This window comes from Egretta garzetta, unplaced genomic scaffold (assembly GCF_000687185.1).
Source record: "Egretta garzetta isolate BGI_Z169 unplaced genomic scaffold, ASM68718v1 scaffold16, whole genome shotgun sequence".
NCBI lineage: Eukaryota > Metazoa > Chordata > Aves > Pelecaniformes > Ardeidae > Egretta > Egretta garzetta.
Window position 1 is genome coordinate 5,006,916 of NW_009260022.1, and position 23,083 is coordinate 5,029,998.

Here is a 23,083-nt window from a genome sequence, read left to right on the forward strand (position 1 = left end):
AGACACCTGATTTAGATACCTGATCTCGCTCTGCTCCCTATACAGTTAATGAAGCAGGAGACTCTTCCGAAGGCAATTCAGAGCACTTAAATTAGGGCTCCTGTTCTCACTTTCTTCTTAAAGCATCTTCTCTCACCCCGTTTCCTAGGCTGCTTTAGAAACTAAACCTCACCTCAAGTGCCTAACTTGCTTACGTAAAATTATGTGGTGTATCCCAGTCTTACCTCCTGCTGATATATTTCCCCCAAATACTGTCTAATATATAAAACACCATATACTGTACTGTCATATGAACCTGTCCATGTCCAAGTAAAGCACTAAATGAGTTAAGAGATTTTCACAGTGCGCAGAGATGCCTTGTATGAAATTCACTTCACTAATTTGAAAAGCTGTCACAAAAACGTTCAACTCCTACAGACACAGTCTGTTTACCTGTCTAAACTACGGTGAAATGAAAAAAAAGTAACAATATCTGAATCATCTACTAAAACATACTTGTCCTAGGGGAACAGTAACTTTGATTATTTTTTTTTTTCAGAAGCAGGAATAAGTATCTGGATCAGTGTCTGAAGTTACGCTCCATTTATCTGACGGACTGTAAAGGATCTGCTAGACACAAAGATTTTTATGGCTGAAAATGGAATGACAAAGTAAATTTCTGTCAGAAATAAATACTCTTATTCTGCGGGTAGGCGTGTATGAAACATTTTTATTTGCAAACACAAAACTCAAATGTGATTTATTGTAAAACTACTAGTTTACCCATCTTCATTTTCTTATAGATTATGGAATTAGGATGCGTTCAATGCCCCTGGCAATTTTAACAACAAAAAATTATTTGACTGAAAAGAAGTTCCACCCTGAGGTTACAGCACTCTGTGGTATGTTTTACCCTTACAAACACTAGCACTAACAACAACAGGATCAAAAAGCCAAACCCAAAATGCAAGCTACTTTAATTTTTTTGAATTGGCCCAGAAACCATTTTTCAACAGAAAGTCAGAACATAAGCCCAAAACCACACTAATTCATGTTCAGTCTCTTCCGAGTAAAGAAAAAGCTCCATGTGTGGTGGCATACATGATAGTTGTCAACATAAATGAAAATGTTCATGAATAAAAAACAGGCTGTATAAAGAGCTAATTATAATATTACTATCAATTGCTAGCTTGCGCTTGCAAATCTTTCATATCACATAAATGCATTGTTTTTGACATTTCTCTGTAGCTAAACATCACATCATTTCACTTTTTCAAAGTAGTTCAAATATGCACAGGATATACTATAAGGAATGTGCTTTGATCTACAGTTACACTGCAAAAGAAAAACCTATGACATAAATGTGCATTGTCATCAAAAAATTATTTAAAACATTAATCAGCTCCCAAGGAAAAAAAAATCTAGACTTTTAACAGCCTCTATGAAGTGATTTCTACTTTCTGTATATTCATCCTTTCTATCCAAAACAGCAGTTGAAAGCACTTTGCCCAATCATGCAATTGAAGACTAAAATAATACAGACATCCAAAGCAACAGTGAAGTTGTGAATTACTCAACTTGCATCCAGATGTTTTCTTACCATTAGAAACACTGTTTATTTGCAATACAATCACACTCTTCTAGCACATGAGTTGTAAGAAAAGTTTCATCAACCAATGAAAAGCACCGTTCCTGTTTGAATGCTCAAATGGGTTCTTTCTTCTTCTTATCTTACTAGAGCCCTAGTAAGTAATATATGGTTAAAAGCAGCTATGGTAGAAGTGACACAGAACTTAAGTTTGGATAAGGCCTGCTCAACAGGCAAGAGCCCTAGTAAGTAATATATGGTTAAAAGCAGACCTAGCCAAAGGAAAAACACTAAAAAAAGAAGAAAAAAAAAATTTCACAGTGGGCAGTTATTCTGGGACATGATAGTCTATCCATTTCTCCACCAAAGAGTCACTTAATCAACAGACACAATGCTATTTCAGATTTAGTTTGTCTCAGCAATGACACCATCAAAGAAGAAATGATCACAGAAAATAACCTTGGTAAACACAAGTAATTTGGTTTAAAGGAAAAAATAAAGCATGGCCTGATAAATCTATTCTCACATCGATATGACATATGATTTTCTATGCAGGAGAAATACATCTATAACGTATTTGATAGTGTGCTGTGTGTGAAACTACTTATTCAGCCGGAGAAGAGGTGGAAGCGGATTTGTACAGACTGTGTACTGAGTAATGTACTGGACTGTTACCAGGAGAACAAATTGGTGTTTAAGAATATTGTTAATGAAATTTCACAAGGATCAAACTTAGGACCCATCTTATTTCAATACATTAATGACCTTGACACAAACATTAGTTGCATGCAAAGTTTATGTTCGATACAGGAGCAGGAAACATTTTCCTCAAGGAAAGTCACCATCGTTATCAATTGGAAGTGGCATAGAAGGGGGACCACGATGTGTTAGTCTTCTTCAGAGCAACCCTAAGCCACCAAGACAATGCAACAAAGGCAAATGTAACCTACAGATCCTACTGGAAATGCTTCCCTTCGTTCAACAGGATGCATGATGTGTGCATATAAGGTATTCATGAAAGCATGTGGAGTACTATGTGCAGCTGTGGTCAGCTAAATTCAGAACAGGTCTAAGATTATCAGAGGAATGGGAACCTCATGTAAATGACAGAGAGAGAAAATTGATAATGCCTGCTTTAAATAAGTACTGGAGGTAAACACCAATTAGATAAGATACTACTTAATGTACAGGAAAAAGCTGCCAGATCCACCAATGAAATAAGCCGGCCATGGAAAACCGGCAGGCTGGACATTAGCAGAACATTTTCAACCCAAGGCAGCAGTGAGGTTCTCCAAACAGCCTCCCAATACTAAATGCAAAACAATCAGCTACTGTTAAAAAAAAACCCCTTAATTAATTTATGAAAGTCATTATACTGTGTAGCTACCAACAATAACTGGTTCTGTAGTGAATGCAGAGGCTGGATGACAGTAATTTAGGGATTACCATATAGTTACACAGAAGCACTACACTTTGTGAAATGAGAAGTACGTAAAAGCCATGCAGAAATGCAGAAGGGGGACAAAGGTCTCTATCTCACACAAAACAAGTTCCTTCACATGTTTTCAAAACCAATGCCTCTGCGGAGGAAAAGACATGAAGAACTCAATCACCACATATTCGAGTTGGCTGACCAGCAGCTGTAGGCTGGCAGACTGATCATCATGCAAAAAGTGCTCCTGAGCCACAGAATATGATGCTACCTGCTGTTCAGTGCACCATGTCACTGCTTTTTAAAGAGTGAGTGTAAATTAGGAATCACTGTTATAAGGAAGCAAGACTCAAACTCCTGGAAAACTAGACTTCAGAACTCAAACTCTTGGTAAACTAGACTTCACGAGTTCTGCTCTTCCAAAATAGAATGTAATAAATGTCAAAAGTAGACCATAATATCACGTATAGGTACCAGTACCACTCATTAGGAGAGCATGGGCAGAAGAGGTGGCTACAGTACTTGTCCCATAGCTTGGCATTAAGTAATTTCAAAATTTGGGCAAGGTACACATTTTTAAAATAGCACTAATGAGAACACTGGACTTCATTATCCTAATTGGTCAAATGAAGAAAATAAGGAGCATGATTATTTAAAAAATATGAAAATATTAATGGAAATTTCTTACTTGGTATCACACACAGACATGTAAAATCCACCAAATCTCTAGGCACGTAAAATGCCTTTCCCATAAAGCCATCCCTTGCCCTCCTCCAGTTCCACGTCAGTATCAGGTTTTGCTCCAGAGTAAGGGAATCCCATCAAGAGAAGTCTCCTATCCTTCCCAACCCTACTGCATCCTCAAGAACAAGTCTGTCCTTTGCACAGACCAAGACAAGGTTGGCTGTAAAGGAAAGGGTGCCGTTTGGTACACCCATGAGCAGACAACCCTTTGGGGCAGGACATGGATGCTGAAATGCTTTAGCAACCTTCATTATGACATTTTCTTACTTCAAAGTGTTTCCCATTACAACATTAAGACACTTAACATAGCAGTACATAATTTCTAATTTCTAAAAAAGCAACCAATAAACATGTTAAATTCTAAACTGAATGTACTCATTACATACCCACTACACAAACCTATCTTCGAGCTAATGGAGCTACAAACAGGGAATATTCACCCCTCAAGGGACTAGAAGCTGGGAAGAGGTAAGGCGTTCTACTATAAGATGTCACAGATACATGATAAGAGCAGAAAAAACAAAAGACACTACCTCTGAATTTCATGCCGTGCTTCGTAAGGAGAAAAATCTAGCAAGTACAGTCTCTTCTGACCCTTCTTCCTAAAACACAGCCACTTTCCGATCCCATCCAACAGTTCTTCTCATCTGTTGCTCACTCTGGTTTCTTTTCCCAGTGTCATTCTCCATCTTCAAAAGCTTTCCATCTTGGTACAACAGTTCTTTAGAAAGAGGCTTCCAAATGCCACCCCCAAACCTTAAACCTCTTCATTCAATTTGCATCTCCCTCCCACCCTGGCTTTCGGTCACTCCCACACTCCTACCTCTTTTTATCTCATTTGCAGGGTTAACAGTTCTGGTCCTAGCCAGGGACCCACCTCCTACTCAGTTTCCTTCGTTCCTCAACATACAGAGGTTGATTTGCATCAGAGACACTTCCAAATTCCTGTAGGTCTGCTCAATTCTTAATTTAGTAACAGCTATTTCAAAGAAAAAAATTCCTTAGCCGCTGTGTATCTCACAGCATTTAGCACTACATTAAAGATTTACCACTGCACTTTCTTACATTTTGTTTAAAAAATAAATCATACAAATACTAGAATTTTAAAATCTGTGTTCTGCACAAATCCAGTGCATTTTAATGATTTTTCCCACTAGAAAGAGGACAAAGTAATTATGTAACAGGCTGAAATGAACTACACTCAGGAACAAAATACAAATTTAAAATACACCCCCCCCCTCAATCTACTGTATAGTTACTCAAGTACCAGACGCAAAACCAATTCAATAAAGGTATTATATTTTATGTACATAGAGTAATACTTATTTTAATGAACAGTTCAATACAAGTCCTTCGGTAGAGTCTAGAAAAGCACACAACATACAGTTGTACTTCTAGTGCCTCCACTTATCAGATTAAATCTTCTCTTTACAGAGGGAAAGGACAAAAAATGGGAACCTAAACAGAGCAGAATGAAACACAGTAAAGGTAACATTGCATCTTTCCTAGAAAGAGAAATTTCTCTCAGAAAAAGATGCAGTTGACTGTTTCTCTGGCGTGTTCATACAGTTATTGTACGCTGTACTTTGGTACATACTTGTGGAGCACCCGACAAGAAATGCAAAGGTGCAAGGGACTTGATATGACTTAATATTCTAGCCATAGCTGCACGTGTCCTCATTTTGCTATTCGCCACATAGGAACCACAACTATACATCACACATCAATCAGGAAAAGGATACTACGTTTTTAAATGTTTTAATGAAAATAACGCTAACTATGGAACTTGGCAGTGATGAGAAGCTTAAACCAGAAGTATTTCCCCAGGTCTACAGCAGTTATAAAATACTATGTAATAATCCTTTACAGAGAAAGCACTTACTGAATCTGTGCAAAACTTATATGCTGCAGTTTTCAGAGAAGCACCACACTACAAATGCATTCCACTCATTCAGAAGCAACCCAGATTCAGTACTACAGAAGCTGAAGGCACTGCTCAATGCAATGATTCATAGTTTCCCTAATAAAAAGATTCAGCAGTTTTCAGTCGAGACCTTTATTCCCTCTCTGAATAAATGATGCCTGAAATTTTTATTCTTGTTCTAATGGAATTTCAATGGCCTTCACTGCAAATCTACTGGAAATTTTCGCATATTAAGTGGAAAAAATTAAATGATGTTAACCACATTTTAATGTGATTAAGGCTGACAGGGTCATTATTTCTGCTAATCACTCAGTTTAAAAAGCTCAAACAAAACTTCGTAACAGCCAGCGTTTTTTCTATTTTTCCGTATGTCTACTGTAGTTGAGGATTAAAGCCACTACAGAATATCAAACATAGTATATATCATAAAAAGGAAATATCGAGTGTTTTCTGCAATTTGTACATGGATTTCATTTTAATTAATCTCAAGACTTAAAAAGAAGGGGGGAATCAATCTTACAATATGTATACACCTTTACTACTTTTGTCTTCCTCAAAAGACAAAATAGAACAAGAGAATATATATGTGAAAAATATATATAGTGAAAAAGAGGAAGTATTTCTGCATGTCTTTACCGTGAACCAAAAGGTATGTGTAATCACTGAAAATAATTTCTTAGAAAGTGTCTGTTGGGCTCTGCAATTCGGAGTGCTGCATGTTACCATTCAGGTAGGCATAAACTGGAAAACAGGCATAAAAAAGTGGAACAGAGGCAAGTGGCAATGACAAAGAGCAAACAGTACATAGTTTTCACAGTGTCTTGTAGTTTCCTCTCATGGAGGATCAATGATAGAACAGAAAATTAAGGAGACTGCTGCTACTGTCACTGCTCAGCCTGAGAGGCGCAGCCTTACGGCCAGACCTGCCGGCTCTTGCCCAAAGGTCCAGCACCAGCAGCAGCTCTGAATCCCATTTGGAGCAACTCCCCAAGATCAACAACAGAACACAGAAGCCTTGAGGGTGATCAAAGAGGGCAGAAGGACTTAAATTAATAAACAGCCATAAATCTGTGTCATTAGTACTACTAGAGGAGGGGGGATGTTGTCTGTGGGATTTATTTTTTGTTTCTTTCTGGGTGGGAGGGGGCTTTCAGAGTTTTTGTCTGGGTTGGGTTTTAGGCTTTTTGCAGGATTAGCATTTTCTGTAAAGACCACCACTGTAATGCTTATTGCCTTCTTAATAATTATACCACTCTCTGTGGACCCTCTTTTTTGGAGGACTGGTACCTCTCATGCCGTATCATCTCTTTCCTCACAAACCCAAAACTTACAGATTATTAAAAAAAATAAATGGGGAAAAAAGGCATTTCAGCATCCAAATTCATTTTTCTACATAACTAACTGTGTTTATACTTTGGTTACTTTAGAATAGAATGAAAGTGCAGACTGATTCAGATTGATCATTCCCATCTGGTTTAATAAGATACATTTCGACCTTTCTGAATCATTAAAAATAAAAGCTGTATTACAGCAGCTTCTTCAATTACAAAAAACATTTAAAAAACAGTAAATAAGATCATTACCTTCTTAACCTTAAAGTACGTGAAATTTATCTGAAAAATATTTTATTTCCTTCCCATTCCTTGGCAAAGTATCCAATCACATACACAGATATTTTTAGATCTACTTCATGATTATGACAAAAAATGCTGAGAAAGAAAGAAGGTAATTAATCATATGCGAGTCTTTTCATATAAGACTTTACTTCTACCTTCATATCTACATGCATTGCTAACTCTGCATTTCAAAAGCCAGTAGCTTTTTTTCCTGAAGAACATTTGCTTCCCACATGAATACTTTCCATAACAAGAAAAAAAAGTCCAACAACGTTAGATCATTTACTATCAAGGAACAGACTAGGTTAACATCAATATCATACGACGGATGTAGTTTGTGATGTTCTCAAAAAAGAAACGTTATCGGTATTGTTGGACTTTCGAGTTTTAGCGTGAAGCCATGCACTAGTGCATCAACTAACAACCTCACTGAATTCTTGTGCTCATCTAAGAAGGGACCCTGCTGAATGTCCTAATGCATCTTATTGTGAATCTTCAGCAAATAAAACTTCATGTATGAGCTCATGATGTGCTTTGCTGCTGGAAAGTCACAGGCTCTGTGGGAAGCTTTTTATCTTCCCAGCAGTCAGTTCTCTGAGAACATCAGTGCAGCTACTGTAGTTACCTGTAGATTACTTGTATTTTCTCACATCTGTGTCCAGCAATCTAAACCATGATGATAAAGGGTCATTAGGTTTTGAGTGAGGAAGGGGATGGACTAGACAATTTGCTCTGATAAGCTCCTTGTTGTGAGCGCCGGTTTAGAATGTGAAATGCAGGGTTATGCACATTCTCAACTCAAAAACCAGTGCTCTCAGAGCACCAATTAAAAATCATACTTAGCCCATCTTAAACTACATGAACACATCTTACCTGACATTTTTACAATTAATAATATTACAATAAAATAATTCTGTCATGGTAAGAAGGACATCAACTGTCTATTAGCCACAAAAGAATTCAGGTACGATTACTAAGATAACTGCTGTTTGGAGCACAGCAAAGCAATTTCCCACAGTGGGACTTACAGTTCAATTTACCAGTTGGGCAAATATTTTGTGCTCTGTAGTGGTCTACGGAGTTAACAGTTACCTGTAACATTTGAGCAGTGTTATACTTGGAGAAAACTTTCTTCAACCCAAACAGGTGTTTCAGCTTTAGCTGTACCCATGAACATACATTTTTTCCAACCCTGGTCTAAGAACTATTTTAAGGCTTTTCAATTAACATTAAATGCAAATTTATGAAAGAGCCAATGGCTCTATTTTCCCATTCCAAGCTACTCACAATGAGGTCTTGTAAATTATAGGCTACTTGGAAGAGGGATGAGAATAAGTACAATGTCACCTATAAAATTATGTCAGCCCTCGAGTAACCTGATGAGGTGGTAACAGGCTATTTTTCCTTACAGGGTGTTCTTAATTCAGTAAAATAATAAAAAAAAAAGGATCACATGAGTCAGAAAATACTGTCACAAATGGACAGACAAGTACCTGCAAATAGAAGGCGGCTGCATTTTCATACGGAACAAAACCAGATTATACCATGAATACAGTACACAGTGAGAATGCTCCACTGACATAGCCAGTGATAGAGCTGTAAGAATCCCTTAAAATATTTATAGCGAAGTTTTGTGTCAAACTCCAGAGAGCATTACATTAGGCAATAGACAAATACATGGAAAGACAAAGGAGCCACTGAATATTTCTTGGTCAACGTACAAGTCATCACAAGAAATTCAGAGACTTACAAGTATGAAGAATGTAACTACTACACTTCCCTCTTCTCAGAATTAAAGATTAAAGTAATTACCATTCAAACACTAACTCATCAGCTTAGATAGTTCAAAAGCGTTTTTCTCCATTGCCCTTGCAGAGATGATGATATCCTGCTATGTTGCTTCTGAGTCTTAATTTCAAGTCAGTGAAGAAAAACAGAAGACTGGTATTTTACACAAAAAATTACCTCTATTTCCAAAGTAGAATAATAGTAACAATGCGTGCTCATAATGGATTTTCCACCAAGATTCAAAGAAAGCATTTGAAAAAGAGCTTTCTAATTTTATCAGTTACTTTTATTTTATACATCTACATCTCCTGGTTCTGACTTCTGCAAGAGGACAGGCTACATACACCACACTTGCTTTTTTTTTTTTATTTTATTTTTATTACTACATGTCCTTTAATGAAAATGCAACGTTTTGAGAACTAACATTAACAGTCTGCATCATCAAAGAAAATGAATCCTTAATAATTATTCATACACCAAGTAACTGTAAACCCAAATCATTTCAGAAGACCTGAATGTGTCAAGAACTTTGACAATTATGACTGGAGCCAGGAAACTGTAGCACTGCAGAATTTCTTATGAATTTTTCTAGTTACTTTTTATAAATGCTGTCCTAGATGACAGCTTAATGTGTACCACATGCAATATTTATTCTTCTTCAGTGTCAGACTGTCTAGCCATCCAAGGGAATACAAAGAATGTCACTTATTAGGATAAAAGCACAAGGAAGGTAATCAAGGACATATGTAACATCAGCCAATCATGCCCTATTTCAACATCCTATTCCATTCATAACAGTTCAACAATTATTTGCTTACTGATAACTTGCTTTCAGGCTGTTTGTGTTCCCCATAATGGTGGTTTGCATTTATTTTGCTCTTTAGAATTGGACACTTGCTGTGCCATGCACGTTTGTCAAAACTTTATATCTTCTGTCAGAAATAGCTTTAGCATATCAAATAATTTCTGTTTGTCAGAAATCACTAATAGAACAATCTAGTTACCTTCTATATCAATAGGGTACTAGCATAACTAGAAATCAGAAACAAAGGGCTGTCATACAACCGCACACTACTGCAAGACAGGCAGCTAAAACCATGTTTCTGTTTAATATACTTTGATCCTATAGCTGTATCTTAATGGAAAACCTCATACAGAAATTAGACTTTGACCAGAATGGAAAAACATTTCAGAAATATACTGTCTAAGCACAAAGACATTAACCTTGTTTTTTAACCTTGAATAACTAAATTCCTTACTAGTCCTCCATGTCTCTTTACCATTTATTTATTTATTTATTTAAGCAAACGCCTATATGGAATACTTACAGGCATCTTATCTGCTAATTCCAATCTATCTGGTGGACCGAGTTATGAAAAAGCATTAATTCACAAAGACAAGTAGAGACAGGCAGATAGAGGGAGCCAAAGACAAACATTTATCCTTCATAAAGTTATTTTTAAGTAATAATAATTTTTAAAACCCTACGGGAAACTGAACACGCGTGCACATACATGCACACTTCATTAATCTCAGTATCCTGGGACACAAAGATTTTATTAAATAAAAACAGCTATGGATTTTAATGAGCCTCTGAAATAAAACATAAGCTGGAAGAACCATCACATGTTTTAGATCGACAGCATTGTGCAGGTTTTCAATGTATTAGGTGTAAGATTTTCTTTTTTTTTTTTTTTTTTTTTTTTAAATAAAAGCCATTTGTTTGGATTTAAATACATTTTCACTTCAGCAGTGTAACATTGTACCAGTGCATGGGAACAAGAGTGAGACTTGATACACAGTGAAGCTGATTAATGCATTTTCATTGTTCAACTCCATGAAGTACAAAACCAGCACATGCAACAACTTCTCCTTCAAATGTTTATCATCTCTTCAGGCTTTAGAAACTATTGCCAGAGCACAGTAAATCCCAAACACTATTTTATTTAACTTCTCTCCAACTTAACAATAATTAAGGTCAATCATTGGTAACAAAGGATAATAAGATACCCATAGCAAATGTCTCGTTTGATAGTTCTTCTATTAAACATCTATAACCTACTAACTTTTGTCTCCAATTTAAACATGAAGAAGCATCTATTCCTGGTTTCAAAACAAGGATACATAGTTCTATTCATTGTAAAACTAGTGACTATCAACGTTTGAACATTAGGCATTAGTACTAGCCATTAGAAGAAACTCAAGTTGTGAAAATAAAATACTCTGCCAAGTTTAGAAGGTTAAGTAATCTTTCTTGGGAAAAACAAGCAGTTAAATGAAAACATATTTCCATATACTTAATACATAAAATCGAGCTGTAAATAACCATAAAATTAAAAGGAAAACTATTAAGAAAAAAACAAAATAAAATCATCAGATTTTCAAAATATTCAATGAAAAATGTGTCTGTCAATTGTGAAACAAAGGATTTACTTCAAAGAAAAAGTAACCTTGAAAAATGGGTGCGAAAGCCACAGCAGACCATATTTCCAATTGTATAAAAGAATTTTCCTTCCTAAACATTATTTTTCTATTTATAATAAAATATTTTTGATTGGCTGATGTTCCCATTTAGTCCCTATTTGTAGAAAGCAGAACAATAATCCATAAAATATTCCCCCAGAGAATGGAGATGCTGCAGACCATTCATGACAATTTCAAGATGAGGATTGGTCCCAGACCCCATAAATATCTCAGTGCGATAAAGAATGGTAGGTGAAACAAAATTAACTTCAGCTATGAGAACTTAAAGAGATTAACAGAACTGCATAGCATGTGATAACAAGAAATGTTTCAAGACATGATCCAGACAGACAAATTCAATAAGCAGAATTTCAGAGGTACATACATGCACTTGTTTGCAAATCAGATACACCAGTACTAACAGATAATGAATGGAAAGTTACTTACTAATTTGGACATTGCTTAAGAGATACTATCATAGTGATACTGATTGCAGTGCCCAATCCAAATTTCCCCATACAGATATTTTTGCAAAAGCAATACAAGTGGTTCTCCTGTTATTTCAGAATAGAAGACAATACTATCAGAGGGGTTTTTTTCTTAAAAAAATTCTAAAATGAAAGCTCATCTGCCAGTTATTACAACTGTTGATGTGTCTATCATGAGAATGAAAGACCGTCTTTCCTCTCTCAAAAACCCCCAGTTACAAGCAGCAAGGAGGTATCAGATCCTAACACAGAGAAGGAGCTATTCACATCACTCCCACTGCACCAAAGTAGACCACAGCCACTCACCTCTCTACAGTCATCCAACAGCCTTCCTCTCTGTCCTCCAAATTCTCAATAGGACCCCCACAAAAATAGCTGGTGTTTTTTAAATGCCATGTCAGATATAATAATAATGACCCAACAGGTGATAAAAGCTGGGGACACATACCCATAGTATTTACTTTCCCCTTGATTTGAAAGAGTTTTTTGCTTTATGGACTATCCACAACTTCTGTTTCTATATTGTCTAGTTGACAAAGACAGGCTAACAATGCTCGTTCATTCTGAAAGGCACAGGGCTCAATAAATTAATAAGTAATAATAAATAACTTAATATACAATAACTTAAGAATAAACAACTACTATCAAGAATAATAATTCCTTGCACAATTCTCTGTTAGCTGATTTGTAAAACAAAAAATGGCAACCCCCCCCCCTTATTTTAAAAAAATAAAATCCTATCATCTAGGGTAAGAACTGCTCTTATGGGAAAAATTCAAGTTATTCTTTGAGCTCATAAACCAAACCATGGCATATATAGATCAGTCTCTACCCAACTTTCCCTGTCAAAATTCTCCTGAGGTTCAAATATGCAGAAAAAGGTAACTTGACAGCATATTAGCAGATAGTATTTTAACTGCAATGAGAGAAGTGTAATTGGACCTTTATAACTTGCATCACAAAGGAGATATAAAAACATTTTTATAAGTCAGCAATAAACAGAAAAATGCAGCAGAACAGAGCTTGTCTTCTCCAAGTAGAATTAGACACTCATTTTCAATCAAAGAATAATCTTCATCCCTGGGAAATTTAATCGACTATCTCACCTTACTTCCTTCTCTTTCTCTCATCAATATTGTTACATCCAAATATCACTGCAGTGAAGGTGCCGGTGCTTGTAATATGCACGACACAAAAGAGTAAGGAAACCAAAAGTGTTCTACTTCTTCATTAATAACAATGTTTCTCATTATGAACTTGAAATGTGAAAGGGATTTTGACACAAACATCTACAGGCTTACATGCACAGTCAAACTGCTTTACTCTAAAATGAGAATGAGTGAAATCACTACTGAAACTATTTACCACTGGAAGTAGGATTTGAAATCTGCATCTGAGGTAATGATATTGTAGAGAGATGACAGCACTGATATGGTGGTTAGTACCCCAGTCTCCTCCAAAATCCCTGAGGACCTGCTGATGGGGTGCGTTGATGATGCTCAGGACTAACAACCCTGGACTGGAACATACTGTAAATTACTGAATCTGGTCCTCAATCCAAAAGCTGCGTTCTTAAGTTGCTTACCCTTCCCCTTTCTTCCAGTCTGTAACAAAGACAAGTAAGAAAAACGTTGTTTCTCCTTCACTTTTTCCATTTCAGTGTGACTTCACTGGCTCGGAGTAATATGAAAGCGAGGTGCCTATTCTCCAAAACAGAAGCTAGTCTGACTATAAAACCATAAACCATAAAAAGCAAGATGAGCCACTCTGAAACTAAAAATCTCACTTGAGAGTATCAAAAAAGATATGAAGCTACTGAAAATTCCCAAAGTCATTTAGTTGCCAGTAAAACTAATGTGGGTTGCTTGACTACACATTGTCAAAAGCTATGCCCTAACCTACAGCAAGTAAGAGGGAAGCATTCTAAAGAAATCTGCATTCAGGCAAGCAAGCAGCGCATTGCTGAGCCAGCTAGGTCTGTGACAGCGGCGATCAGTGAAGGACCACCACTACATACAACGTATGCTTAAATCACTCCAAGCACATTTGGAAAGCCTTTGAAAATGAGGACTGACAAAACACATAGTGTCTTTGCAGACACCATTGAGGAGATAAATCACTGATACAATTCCAGAAAAAAATATGCAATTACTAGACAACATCAATACTATTATTGGGTAGCTTGATTCTAAAGTAGAAAACATTTTCCAAAGACATTTTGTTTATGATTTCACCAGCACCACCACTTTTAGGGAAATAGTAAGGAAAACAGGCATACAGCACAACTTTCCCAAACAGTGGAAAGTCAGTAGCAGAGAATTGAAGTAAGCCCTTTACACACCATACTGGGAAGAAAGAAGAGCAGTCATTTATTAGTCTCTGCTTTCTCCATATTCACCGTGCAGTAATGAAGTCTATACTCAGACGTATCTCTGCATCTCAGGTTTGTTTCTTGAACAGTTCAAGCATTCTTCAGCTTTAAACCGACAGAAGTTTGAAAAGGATGTTGTACCTCATCATGCATCAAGAGTGAGGAACATGCCACATTGCAATGATTTTGCAACAAAAATTACGTCACTGTCTTTGAGAATGTCACCACATACCATTTTTCTGTGGTAGTCTCTCTCTTCACTGCTCATGCTATCTACACACTGAACAAAGCAAAATTACGTAATTAATTGACTGGAATTTAGTGCCACATTATTCTCTCCCCTAGTACTACATATCTTAAGTAGCTTGTCTTTATAAAGATGACAAAAATACTTATTGAAAAGTCCCAATTCCAATGAAGATCAGGAAGAAAAGAAGTTTCTAAAGTGTTCAGACAGAATATACAAATAAAGGTGCCCCTTCTTACTCTGCACAGGTTTGGGTAACTTTGTAAGTAGTTGAGTTTTTGCTTGTTGAAAGCTAGCATCTATTGCTTTACATTTTGCCTACAAAAATCCAAGTGTTTATTTAAATAAAATATCACACCAATTACTTGATTCTCCAAACTGCCATGGCAAATTTAAAAAAGTATCTTTAGCAGGTAGCAATTCATAAGACTACACAAGCTGACTATAAAACTGGTGGAGTATCCAAACCCAAAGCTGTGGTTGTTCAACATTACAACTGCACCCACAGAACTGTGTATAAACAGCTCAGAAATTATGGTGATGACAGCCAACAAAAACAAAAACACTGAGAAGAGCATCTGGAGAGAGGAGAACAAAAGAAACAGAAGATGGGAAGCAAAGCTGGATTGTTCAAAAGGAGGTTTGGTATGACGTGCAGCTGGTAAGACAGGGATCATACACACAGCAATGAAGTTGAGAAGTTACTTATAGCTGCTTTCACTCAGCACAAGCTTACTGATACGAAGTGTTAATACATAGTTCTTTCGTATTACTCTGATAGTATAATCAGCTTGATCCACGTGGATGCTCTCAGACAATACGAGAGGCTTGCTGGGGTATGGCTGTGTTGAGCTGGTGTGGTGGTATGCTGGGCTGTCACGTATCACTCACAACATCACAGAAACTGATCTTCATTACTCTGGTCATCCTGCTCTCTACAGTCTGCAGCTTTTGAGGAGTTACAAGAATAGCTTGAAGCTACCTATATCTGCCCAGGACAGGCCTTCCCAAAAACCAGGAGGTTCCCCTCCAGAACCAACCCCTTTTTTACCAGTTTCAGGACTCAATATATCCTAAGTAAATTACTGAGGCTTTATTTCCTGACTATGCAGCCTACGCTGTAGCTATTTATAAGTGCCATGTTGTAACCAGGTGGACTGAAATTTTTAAAAACAGCTTCACATACAGCATTGCCCATTTTTAAAACATCCCAGAAACATTTTATTTGAAAAAATCTACTGTTCTAATGCTTAGGAGCCAAGACTTTACGTTTGGTACAGAGCAAACTTGGTACCAGAGATGAACCATCGCGCTTGTGTGAAAGTCCATCCAAATCAGAAATTCATGTCCTCAGTAGCAAAATTGCTCCAATTTAACACTGAAGAGTCTCAGCGATTTAATCTCTTTCTATAATCCACTGCGCCTGCGTGCAAGCAGAGCACTGGAGTGACACTAGACACCTGGAAGGTGTTTTTGTGTCCGGGGTGAGGTGACATGCCAGAGCTGGGAGCAGGGACCCATCTTCCCATGGGGACATGTCCCCAACACCTGCTGTTACCCAAACAATATGCATTCACATTCAAACGGATGGAGGACTCCACAGGGGGGGCAAAGGAAAGCAAAGCAGGAAGTCTGGTGAAAAAAATCATCCAGACCAAAGGACTGGAACCAAGCCAGCAAGAATGGGATGAAATCAGAGAAGAGGGAGAGACAATCTGGCACAGACCCACAAAGAACACATCGGCTAGGAAAAGGGTGGGGAAGAAAGTTTGGGATAGACAGAACAACTGAATGAAAAGTCACTGGAATTGGTGAGACGGAATGCTACAAGAAGTCAGCTGTCAATGTCAGGCAAAGGTGCTGGAAAGAAAAGAGCCTGCTATTAGGTTGATGGATGATAAATTAATTTGTATTAATTAATTAATTTGTATTAGACATAATAAAGAATAACTGTTTATTAAGCAAAAAACATGCACTATCCCCTACTACAGGAGGTAGGTGCTCTATGGAAAACCTATGCCATCCTCTAGTTAAACTTGAGCTGTAAGGTATTCTCTCTCAATCAGGCAGTAAAGGTGTAACAGGAAGCCTAAATTCTGGATCTTGTTAACTTTGAGTATCTGACTTCACAATTTGTGTGTGCAAAAATCCATTTACACATGGATAATATAATCAATCTTCTAATATTTTTAAAAAACATTTCAGTTTTAAGGCAGGCACAAGAAGTGCAACGTATTTTAAAAATTGTTATTTTCCAAATCTGTCAGCACAGAGGACAGCCTTAAAATCATTAAGCAGCTACGTCAAGAAAACATCTCAATACCACAATGGCATTACAACTTATGATTTAAATAATTCTACATCAAATACATTCTCACACATATTTATAAGAATAAAATTTATCTGCCTAAACACTCATGACTATATGACCGATAGTATATTTAAATATACGCTTCATGTAATTCAGCAAATAAATGTAATTCAGAAGCTGAAGGTAGTGAAGACTGCATTCTGCCCTCACTCGGGTATCTTGCTACATGACTAATATGCTGGTGTTTGCAAATAACTGTTTACTCGAAATGATGTAATCCTGTTTGTGTCTGCACTGCAGAGGTTCATTAACAGCAGCATCCCTCCTTTTAGAAGCGGAATGACTTCTAGGTATTTGGTCCAAATGGGAATTTTTTTTGGTTTAGCAAAATGTGTAAAGTTCATCTGTTGCAGACAGCATCTGAAAAGGACTGAAGCCTGGACAGTGAAAGAAGATTGTGTTTCTGTGGGACTAAGATGGACATCTTTCACATTTTGAGTCACTGTATCTCTAGTTGTAAAAGAGATGGAGCTGGCCTGCAGCTGTTCTTTCCTTTAACTTTATTTCCTGTCAATTTATTTACTAAGATTCTTAAATATACATATCCTTATACTGCTTATTAAACCATGTTTTGCTTCAAGGTATATCACATAAATATTACCATTTCCATTCATCCTTGTTTCTTTTGGTTTCTAAAATGTCTTTTTGAAAGGTCTCAAACCAAAACGCAGGTAAAACGCTAAGGAAGAACGTTCACTCTAGTTTTGTTTTGGGGTTTTTTTTTTTGTTTTTTTTTGTTTTTTTTTTTACACAGAGATCATCTATTTATTGCTAACCAATACAGGAAAAGTCTGTACAAAAATAGTATCTCCAGGACTCCTCTAAAATCAGGTATTACTTAAGGGTGGAAGGGGAGGTTTGGGAGCATAGCGAGTTTTTGTTGTTGAGTTTAAGTTTTCTTTTCTTGTTTTTAACAGATGTAGAGAAGCCAAGAAAACCTGGATAGCATTTCTTCTCCTGTCACCATCCTCTTGCTCTACCAGCACATGACATTGCCTTGCTCTTTTGTTAAAAGATAGTGAACACACAACTATTAGATCTATTCTACCACTGGGCACATACCCACAGAAATACGACCAAGAACACCAAGTCTCCACTTTTCACCAGATAATAACTTTCTTTCCTAACTAGTTGAAACGTGAAAGACTGAGTGAAGCAGATGAATTCATACTCAAGCCTATCAAGCCTTCCTTGTACTTTACCCTTGATATTTCTTTCTTCATGTCAGATTCTCCCCCCCCCCTTTTTTTTTTAATATTTGGAACATCTGAAGCAATATGGAAAAGATGAATGGAAAAGGATTATTCACTCTCATACTACAAGATCTAAGGAGCATCAAATGAAATTATGATGTGGCAGATCCAAAACAAGCATAAGGAAGTACTTCTCCATATAGCACATAGTTAAACTGTGGAAGTCCCTGTTCCAGGATATTGGGATGCCAAAAGTATACCCAGGTTCAAAAGGTCAATGGCTAAATTCATAGAATAAAAATCAGTCAAAAATTATTAAACACAACTATATTATATCTGGCTTAGTCAGTTCCACAATAACAGATTACAGGAAGCTGGACGCATACTCTCTGTTTCCTTAATCTGTTCCTATAATCTTCCATGGACATCTGTTAGTGGCCTGTCAGAAACATGATACCAGAAAAGATAGACCTTTCATCTGACCCAATTATGCCTCTTCTAGCTTAAGTACATTAAAAATGCTATAAAAACTAACAGGGAAAAGGTTATTTATTATGACAGATATGCCACCTTTCTAAATACACAGGAGTAAGATACTTCAGGAGAGGCACCTTATCCCATCAACATCCAACTTATTTTTATTAACAGAATGTCTACCATAACATTTTGAGAAACAACCCCTTGAGAATAACATTAACATGTATTTGGATACTCAACAAGTCTGAATTACATTAGAAAAAACAATGTTCAAAAATCTGTATCATGTCTCAGACGACTTCGTTACGATGCTATAGATATTAGAAAATCTTTAGCAGCATAATCAGATCTTTAAACTACAGTCTACACATAGGATGAAAAAATTCACTTGTTTACTCCTGAGAAGTTGAGTCAAAAGATCAGTCTACGCAGCTTTGACACATTAACAGTATTCCTGGTGCTCAATGAAAGACTAAGTCCAAAATACTGAACCAAACAGGATGCTAAGTGTGGTCCACTACATCCACTCATTAATTAGCTCAGTATATTTCATAATTGGAATCCATATGATGACCCGCTAAAAAGCGCCCTCTTTAGCAAAACTAAAATGTAAACCTTTAATTAGGTGAAGGGCTGATAAAACTCATGTCCTCGATTTACGTGACATCCTGTGACACAGAAAGCAGTTTTAACTGAAAATTAACAGGCGTATTTAGAATACTTTCATGGTAAAACTCAAATACATGTATACCATGTTAAGGTACTATATCCATATAAAACCCATTAGGAATTATTAAAGGAAGGGCTTAAGTATTCATTTAGAGCACAACAATATGTAGTAAGAATGGTTTCAGTGGATTCCCTCATATAACATCATGATTACTGTCATCTGATCATAACACAAGTGCGACTAACACAGCTGCCATGTCAGCTTCTCTTCAGGGGCTAGGTCTTAATCATAAATCAACTGAATGACTAATTCAACATTGTTAAAACCAGCAAGTAACTGCTTGGAGCCATTCCAGTTTTTACATCTTTCAAAAGGTCAATACACCTACTCAAACACACAATAGTCCTATCTTTCACTGAGTTTTCTTCTTTTCTGGGATTGAAAAATAACATGTTAGCACCTAAATGTAAGTGTGTGTTAACTAACAATTAAAATGTTCATTAATTCTGAAAGAGTGACCCAGTAAAACAAAGACAATTTTAGTTTTCCTCTCTACCCACAATCAAAAAGCCTCTCCTTTGCAGTTTTAAACAATTTTATAGTTGTAAAAGTCTTACGAAAACGTTTTACCGCTGAGTGTTTCCTGTGTTAACCTTACTTTTATTATAGTAATATTATGAATTAAGCTCCGAAATAAACTTTTTCAAGTTGAACGACTAGTCTAAATGTGGCTTGCATTTCAAATATGAACCTCTACCCCTGAAAATAATAACAAAAAAATCACAAATTAAGTGGCATCTAACAGTAAAATGTATTCTAATCATTTACATCTGCTTGCACCACACAAATGACAAAAGCCTACCGTTAGCATCCTTCATAGAAAACATTTATTCTGCTCTTAAATATAAAAGATATGTTGCATAAACAGAGGATTTAAAGCTGTGGCAGAGTGGCTGAATGAAAGAAAATGGCAATCTTTCTGGTTCTAGTAGATGCCTTTCCCTATCACACAATGTTTCCCAGTCATAAATACATGACAAATACTTCCTCAATCATTTTTTACGAGCAGGGATGCACAGGGGGTAGTCAATGGCTAGCTTGAGGGAAAATAGGAACAGCAGGAGGCAGAAACTGTACTGAAAATGGCTATGTGGTAAATTCTCTTCTGGAACATCACTCAGCTACCCAGGCTTTGATCTTTCAGCTACAATTACACTCACATCCATGAGATCTGGGTATACTTTTTAAAAACGGAATCATTAATTGTAATAGAAACAGTTAAACCATTTCATTATATGACTCCTCAGCTCAAACATCTGATTTTTTACAAATTAAAAATTGCAATTTATACAAAGATTTGCTTTCAATTGGGTTTAACTATGTCATCATCACAACTAGTCTCACAAAAAACATGGGGTGACTGGCGACAGCTAAATCACAGACTGGCGTCTCCTAAGTAGTCTGTCTACCATTAGGGTCTGGGAAATGGTATTTACTGTACAATTAGAGCCAGTGAGCCCTACCTGTAATCATCCAAATACAGGTGCGAGGATCCTTTTTTGGACAGGGAAACTGACTCATCCATTTTCACATAAACTTCTACATCTGTACTGTTATAGCGAACCTTAGGAAACCTCAACATTTGTACTTTAAAAAAAATATCACCTGACAATAACAGAGCAAATACTACTACCCTGATTTTAAAGACTTCCTTGGGTAGAACCACTTTTAATGTTTACATCGTCATACCCAAAATACATTCAAAGAAGGAACAAATTCATTTAAAATTATAAAATTTGGCCAAATATGAAAAGCTTACATTATTACACTGGTTATCAAGTTTATTCCAAAGTCTGTGTTTTGGGCTGAGTTTCCTATTAAATAGGTTAAATTTTGTTCTTTAATACTAACACAAAATGTCTTGGAGTATCAAAAGGACAGTTTCAGTTGCAGTAATTTCACAGAATTTATTCTAATGATTTATTGGAGTTAACCATCTGACATTAATTATTGTTTTGGCTTCCAGTCTATGAATGTTTATTTTTCAGTTTAAAGCCTTCTCACTCTTTGATATCATATGGAAATGAGAATTTTTAATGGAAAATTGAAACCATGTGCATCTAAGTACTTAATGAAGTACAGGGAGAAACAGAGGGTGTACTTTAGGAGAATTCAGATATTCCGCTTTAGATACTTTTGATTTGTTTGGATGAGTTACACGCATATATCTGTTCACAAACGTACATTTATATATCTTCAAAGTATCTCACAAGTACAGTGTTTAAAGGTCTGAATACTAAGAAAAGGTTTGTTGTTTGGTTGGTTTTTTTAAACTAAATATACTGCTATGGATTTTTCTTCGTCATATACTACTTCATCTGTTCCCTCCTCCACAAACCAAATATTTATCCCATCTAGAGCTTCCAGTGACATGCTAAACACTAAAATGCTAATCTCAACAGCGGATTCCCACCATATGCCTACCATGTTAGGACTGGATCTTCATCCAGTTCACTGAATAGCTGATAGATTTGATTTCATAACCTTCAGGTACTTAAGTCATAATATTGATGTCAGGAATACTTGACTAAAACCTGGGCTGTTCATGGCATTAAAGCCCATCAAAACAGGCCTGTAAACCATAAGCAAAGTGCAAGCAGTGGCAAGGAAGCCAGGCAGCCAACTGCAAACAGAAGAGTACAGTTAAAATGTGTAATTTTGCCACAGTTTGGAAGATTTCTGTGCAACTTGCATAGCTTTAGTCCTCTGGCATTCAATTCATTCCTTTGGAATGAAAAAGATATTGTTCAGACAATCAGCACGATAAAACTATATGTTTATTTAAATCAGTACTTATAAATCAAACCTATTTTCACAGTTAATGGATTCAAGTAAAAACGTAAGGAAGGGAAGCATATTCTTTTCTAGTCTGTGCCTTCAGGGTTTCGCCATATGCATTGCACTCAAGCAGCATACGTCAATGGGAGCACAAGAAGTAACAAAAGTGCAACATTAGTTTTTATTCCTATTTTAATTAATATCCTTGGTGATCTTAATGCGCAAAGAATTATTCACCATAGAAAAATATGAAATAGAAACATAAATTTAGGTATTTAATCTGAACGCACTCACCACTTGTTTTTCTTTCTAATGTAGTCTTTTTCAGAGAGGTTAACCAAGTAGATCATCGGTTTTGAAGTAAAAAACAAATGTTTGTTCAAAACATCAATCTAGAAGTGAAAATATAGGAGGAGAATTTTAAAAACAAGTTATACCAACTTGAGTTAATTTTATGACCATTTTCCTCATGGCATGTCTGAGAAGGCAACAGAATTAAATTGCAACATATAGATCACTGATAAACACAGAATCGGCTGATAAATTTAACATTCAACACAGTATGAATACCAATTCTAAAAAAAAAACCAGACAGTAACAGGTAGCAAAATTAGGAGTCAGTTAATGGGATAATATTTATAGCCTACCTCTTTGTCATTCCAATCATGATAGAAGCGGACAGCTTTCTTTTCATCTATTACCCATGTCTTGATTTTGCACATTACATCCTACGCAAGATCAAGAAAAAACAAAGTCAAAAACTCAGCTGGATATCAGACCATTCTCTTCCATAAACAAGGTGTGTATAGATCAAGATTCAAAACATACACACAAATTAAAAATTAGATAGTACCGTTTAAAAAGAAATTTTACTCTACCAGAAAAACAGAAATT

The 23,083-nt window shown here is 36.3% G+C and overlaps 1 protein-coding gene across 1 annotated transcript in view; it reads right to left on the bottom strand.

Moving 5' to 3' along the window:
* Positions 1 to 23,083, bottom strand: part of OLA1 (Obg like ATPase 1) — a 91,365-nt gene that overhangs the window by 17,857 nt on the left and 50,425 nt on the right. The window contains exons 3-4 of the mRNA XM_035896252.1: positions 22,837 to 22,917; positions 22,484 to 22,581 (exon numbers count right to left, since the gene is read on the bottom strand). Of these exons, the coding sequence (XP_035752145.1) occupies positions 22,484 to 22,581; positions 22,837 to 22,917 (179 nt within the window). The remainder of the gene's footprint in view (positions 1 to 22,483; positions 22,582 to 22,836; positions 22,918 to 23,083) is intronic.